The sequence below is a fragment of the Atta colombica genome, unplaced genomic scaffold, assembly GCF_001594045.1.
Source record: "Atta colombica isolate Treedump-2 unplaced genomic scaffold, Acol1.0 scaffold233, whole genome shotgun sequence".
NCBI lineage: Eukaryota > Metazoa > Arthropoda > Insecta > Hymenoptera > Formicidae > Atta > Atta colombica.
This window is the reverse complement of record NW_017259331.1, coordinates 1,304,311-1,310,461: the sequence shown is the minus strand read 5'-3', so window position 1 is coordinate 1,310,461 and position 6,151 is coordinate 1,304,311. Positions and strand designations below refer to the sequence as shown.

General features: G+C 31.5%; 3 protein-coding genes across 3 annotated transcripts in view; 1 reads left to right on the top strand and 2 right to left on the bottom strand.

Annotated features, from left to right (window-relative positions):
- The window catches only part of LOC108688468 (uncharacterized protein C17G8.02-like), a 3,369-nt gene extending 2,607 nt beyond the window's left edge, over positions 1–762 (bottom strand). Inside the window, exon 1 of the mRNA XM_018194738.1 lies at positions 701–762. Within this exon, the coding sequence (XP_018050227.1) occupies positions 701–762 (62 nt within the window). The remainder of the gene's footprint in view (positions 1–700) is intronic.
- The window catches only part of LOC108688471, a 14,992-nt gene extending 10,751 nt beyond the window's left edge, over positions 1–4,241 (top strand). The window contains 4 exon segments of the mRNA XM_018194742.1: positions 883–1,046; positions 1,215–1,485; positions 2,028–2,156; positions 2,252–4,241. Of these exon segments, the coding sequence (XP_018050231.1) occupies positions 883–1,046; positions 1,215–1,485; positions 2,028–2,156; positions 2,252–4,063 (2,376 nt within the window). The 3' untranslated portion in view covers positions 4,064–4,241.
- LOC108688469 (regucalcin-like) overlaps positions 1,276–6,151 on the bottom strand; it is a 6,213-nt gene continuing 1,337 nt past the window's right edge. The window contains 5 exon segments of the mRNA XM_018194739.1: positions 1,276–1,351; positions 5,541–5,659; positions 5,871–5,997; positions 5,999–6,057; positions 6,060–6,135. Coding sequence (XP_018050228.1) covers positions 5,652–5,659; positions 5,871–5,997; positions 5,999–6,057; positions 6,060–6,135 — 270 coding nt within the window. The 3' untranslated portion in view covers positions 1,276–1,351; positions 5,541–5,651.

Here is a 6,151-nt window from a genome sequence, read left to right as displayed (position 1 = left end):
ATTTAATTATTATAAATATATAGAAATTAAGTGGCTATTAATTAAAAATTATTCAAATTAAAAGGCATACTCCACAAACGTAGGATCTTGCGAATTTATATTTTATTCTTAACAAATATAGGTAATAAATATTTCGGTCTCGATCAGATCTTTTTCAGTATACGTAACATGTACATATAACATAAAAGTGACTGTCAATTTTAATAGAATTAACTTTGGAATATTCATTCTCGGTTCACGATTTGATCATCTTGAATAATAGAATATCCAGGACGCAGAATCTCAAAATTTTGCGTCTAATACGAATTGAGGATCTTTCATATTTTATAGAACAACAAGTGAAGAGCAAAGAATTTGACATGGAAGTAACAAAGAAAATTATCTCGCCGAAAAAATTTATCATTACTAACAAATGTTTTGCGACTAACAAATTTTATGTAACATTGAAAATTTGACTTGCATTTAACCAATTTTATGTATGACTGCGCGACTTTATTGTGTAGATAATTATTTTGATTTTTTATTTTTGATTATTGATTATATTATGTATACTAAAGAAGACCTGATCAAGTCCGAAACGTTTATTACCTATATTTGTTAAGAATAAAATATAAGTTCGCGACAAAGATTCTTTGTGGTGTATGCCCTCTAATAATGCCCTCTAATTTGAATAATATAATATATAAAATTTAATTATTACCTGATGACAAAATAAAGTAGATATAGCATTAATAAAATTCCGCAGATATTAATTATAGTCATTTTTCTTAATTATTTAATGAGGCCTGTAATTATAATATATAAAATTAATATGTTACAAAGCTATTGGAACAGTTTTTTTAAATATCATTGATATGATAGTACATAATATTTGTTTTACAGGGGGTGTGGCACATTCCGGTTAATGAAATTGACAGACCTGGAAGCTTTGCTTCACATATGTCGAAATGTGTGACGTTACTCATGCAAGTATTAAAAGAGAGTAACGACAGTAAAATGTTAATGCAATTGTGCATACAGCTTGGAAAAATTCCAGATTCAGACAAGTAAAATTAATTAAGAATATTTATAAAGTAAAACTTAAACATCATCATTCATTCTTCTGTTAATAATATTACAGCAAGACAAAAATCGTGCGATAAGAGAAAATGAACAATATAAATAATACATAACTTTTTTTATATAATTTTAATACAATCTTTTTCTGCATCTAGGAAATACTTGCGTGATTCTGAGAGAGAACAATTATCCCGACAAGCTTTGACACTTTGTCAACAGTCGCTCAGAAGCAGAGTTCAGACAATGGGCTCGACAAGTACAATCGACAGTGTACACCACATTAGAACAGACGCTAGAACACAAGTATTACTTGATGTATACGAAACATATCAACTTGTCCAGAAACATTTTCAAGGCAAAGAGTCAACTATACAAATGTTTGCAACATTGTTAACAGATACGTATAAAATGTATATAGGAAATAAAGTAAGTAAATCTTATAGAAAAATATTTACTATATTTGTACCAATATTCACAGACGAAATTTATGTTTTCTATACGAATACTTTGCACATAGCATAAAACATAAGCTTATATACCTTCTTATCTCTTATCTTTTAATTTCTTTTTCATTTTTTTTGTCATACACTTGCGCAACTATTATAATTCATCATTAACATGCAATTGTTAATATTCAATTATAAACATTAGTGAAATAAAACACGTTTATTAAAGATAATATTATTATTATAGAAAGCTATATATGAAGGTTATATATGAATATTTACGTTGTAAGAAAAACCCTCTTTTTAAGGAGCTAACTAATGAATTATTAAATATATAAATTATCATTTTTTATCTGTATTGCAGTATTCATACGATATTATAGAATATTACTTTACATTGGAAGATATCTTTTTCAGTTTTAAATACCATTTGTTATAAACTATCATTTCTTATTGTATTTATAATAATTACTGGATAAAAATCATGACATTTCAAAAATTGCGCTGTATATTGCTTTCTAGAACTTGGAAGGAAATGTTTTGGAGATTGCTATTAAGTGTTGTCAACGTCAGATACAAGCAAACAAACTCGCATCTATTAATAATAGTAATAGTTCTCACGTGCCACCACAAGTTGCCTCTACTATTTCGGTAAATAAATCATCTTATTATCTCAAGTCTTCAGTTCTCAATATATAATTTAATTATTACCAAATTAATATTTTCAAATTAATGTCTCGTTGCAGGCACCCACACCACAAGTGCCGGTGAATTCAACGTCCCCGCAAACATTGCAGAATCGCAAACCGCACAGAAATTTGACATCTACCGGACGTCCGAGAGGACGTCCACCAAATGTTAATAAATACTTGCAACATGCTCTGCAACAAAGTGGCAACATGATGAATCAGTTCAGTTCCAAGAGTAACTTTGCGAATTACATGAGTGCATCCGGACCAAATCGTTCTCTGATAAATCCTTATTTCATGAATCCGTTAGTTGACGCAAACATGTTATCGGCTTTACTAGCTAGCGGACTAAACAGCAATATGATGGATCCTCTAACGGCTATGACCTATTTAAATCAAGTAGGAAGTTATCAAGATATCCTCAGGCAATATCAAAATAACTTATCGTCATTGACCAATCTTGCTAGCGGTTTAAATAATCCTGGTTTAAATAACCCTACCACTATAACCAGCATGAGCAATGTTTCGACAATGAGTACATCCAGTTCTAATATCAATACTTCAAGTAACATTGCCAATTTAAATAGTCTAAAAGGTTCCTTAGATCCTATGACAGCATCAGTGCAACAATTACTGAGTTTAAGTAATTCTACAGCATCAACTTCGCGACCGGCACCCATGTACCATCAAGCGACGGCCAAGACTAGCACAACTATGTCACTAACGAAAGATCGACCTAATATATCTATAACACCAGTTAGCACTTCGATGAGCCAGCAGCCTCATCACAAAACGTCGAAGCCGCCCAGCAAACAACCAAGCTCACAAACTGAGCCAGTGTTACCCGTCCACATTCCTAAATCGCTTCAGATATCGCCAACGAAACCGGTATTACACTCGTCGAATACGACGGCGCAAGTATCCTTGCTCAAACCATCCATTATTCAACAGGTGAAGAGCAGTCCACCTAAACAGATGACCGCGCCGCAGATACGAGTCTCAAAATCCTTGACTGAGCCGCAACCTGCGCACAATCCATCGTTGTCGCATTCGCCTTTGAAGAATAGCGGTAGTACCGTAACTACGAATCCGACCGCAACCATGTCACACGTCTCCCACACTTCCATGGGTGCGCCCGTGATCATGAAACAACAGCAAGCATTACCCATGAATTTACCGAATGTATCACGTTCTGGTACGTCATTACAGCATAAATTATTGTCGAAAAAGAACTCGCGACCTTACTCAACGCAAACGAACGTTCAGAATCATCCTGTGAGGAAAGCAAAGACAGCTAAAACGGCGGCGATGTCAATGCCGATGTCTAGCAATTTTCCAAACCTGTTAAATGCAATGCCATCAGCAAGTTCCGTCACGATGCCGCAACCGCCTTTTATACCTCCAGAATTAAGCGGTATTTCGGTGAGTGCCATTGGTTCACAATCTGTTGGTATTAAGACCGCGGCTGCAGCTGCGGCCGCTAAGTATCATAGCTACAAGAAATCTATCAGCAAGCCGAAATCAACTATAACACCAGCGATAGAGGTGCCAAGCTCGTTACCGGCTTCATTTTCTTCCGGCAGTTCAGTCGAGGCACTCTCGATGCTATCACAATTACAACAGCACTCTCACCTGGAAATAATACCGCAACAGAAGGCGCCGTTGAAGTCAAACATTGATTATAAAACTCTTTCATCTTCCGTAAATGTGGTGCCATCGAAAGTCCCAGAGACCTTAAGATCGTCGACAACTGCCGACTGTATATCTATGTATGATCTACCTAGAGGAAAAACTACTAACGTTTCAAACAAAAAGACACAAGATAAGCTCCTTACTGATAACGTCGAAATTATAACATTAGACGATTAAGAATCGCTCAAATAAGTCACGAACGTTTGTTGCGATTATTTTGCGTAATAACTTTTCAAGGACTACTTGCAGTTATCTGCTCGATAATGTTAATTCCTTGCAATGGAATGACAAACTATATTCGCGCAATAGCGATATTGTTTTAGCGGAAAATTTTACAAAGTTATTTTAGCTTAGGTACGGGAAAATAATTTCGGAAAATTTTTCGTTAACTGAGTTATGTGTTTTATATGCATTTCGTATAAACTCGACTTCTAATTATTAAATTATATAAAAATGCATAAACCAAATATATGTAAAGTTTAACGAATTCCAATATCATGAATTGATTAAGTGAGGCTGATTTACGTAATATTTATGAAATTTATTTTTCTTTAAAATTTTTATATATTAGCAAGAAATTATAATTATTTGCGACATGTACATTGTCTTTTGTATATATAAGTATTATATTATTATGTTTCTTCATTGTAAAACTTTTTGGTTCCAATATGAATGAAAGATTATTCTGTAACGCTTTAATTAGTCATATTTAATTATACTTAATTATACTTAATTTTTTATTAGAAAATAGTGTATAAATATTGTAAGACACATAAATTTATATATTAAAGTCGATCATTCTTTTTTATAATTTTTTCGTATAACTCTGACTAATTTTTCATTACTTGAGAATCAATCACATAACTTTTTTCTTGAAAAGGCGGAAACGTGAAAAATGAAAATTTTTTATGTGTATGTGTATGTAGACACATATATAAAAATTTTCACTTTTCATATTTTCGCTCTAGAGAAAATATGAATTTATACAATCGATATTCTGGTTAAGGGCCTTAGCAAAAAGATGATCCTAACCAGATGATCGTAACTGATTGTCAATTACAGTCATTTTTATGCTTAGATCCTATTCATTTCGATTTAGACTTAACCTCATTAAACTTAATGATAGTGTAAAAATTATATTTTTCTTGCTATAATCATTAAACTAATGATTTTGTAATAGCAACTTTAAAAGTTATTCACAAAACAATTAAGATAGATGACAAAATATAATTTTTACATTATCATCAGGTTAAGGTTAACCATAAATTAATGAAAAACTGGACCTTAGAGGAATATACAATGAAACTTCAGTCTATATACTTTGTAATATTATTAATCATAAGATATTAAATTTAAAGGTAAATAACTCAAACTTTATATTATTTAATTATGAAGTTTCAATTATATGTACCTCTCACTGATTAAAAATATTAATTTATATTATTATATTCACCGACAAACGCATTGCTTTTTCACTAATTCTACAAACGCATTGCTTTTTCACTAATTCTAAAGCATTTTTGCATAAGGAAATATTATTTTTCTACCGTATGTTTGATAATGATACTTTTTTCTACATGTACAATAATCTTATGTAATTAACTTCAGTAAACTTGAACGTTTTATAAATATAATTTGTGTGTGTATAACTTACCTCTGATATTAAGAGGATATTTAAAATTACCGTCTTATCTATTGTTCGTTGTTATCCGTTGCTATTTTCGTTTCAATGTTTGTAAATTTTTTTCTTTTTTATATACCTGTTTTATATACCTGAAAAAAAATATGTGACGATAAGGTAATAAGATTCCTTGTGAAAACGCAACTGTATTTAAATATTTATTGTTTAATTTGTCTTATTTTATTAATGAAAAAATAATACTTTTCAGAGGCAATGTTTAAAATTTTTTATTTATTAGTATCAAATTTAAATATACATAAATTTTCATAAGTGCTTTTAAATAGCGATTTTTTGATTAACAACCTTTATAATTTTTATTTTTTAGTGCTTCGACTAATTTAAACATATTGTCTGGAACTCCACGCACTTCTAGGCCTTTTATCGCAAATACAGCACCGGCTTGAGAATCCAGGTTTTTATCTAAAGTAGTGTTCTTTATCTAAAGTATAACCAGCTGTGGTCACAAAGTACAAAGTATCTAGAAGCGGAACGTAGTACTTATTACGTTTTCAACTGGAAGCTCGACTTTACATAATACAGTTCCTGTCCTCGGTCTCACGCCAATTACCTAATCAATCATTTTC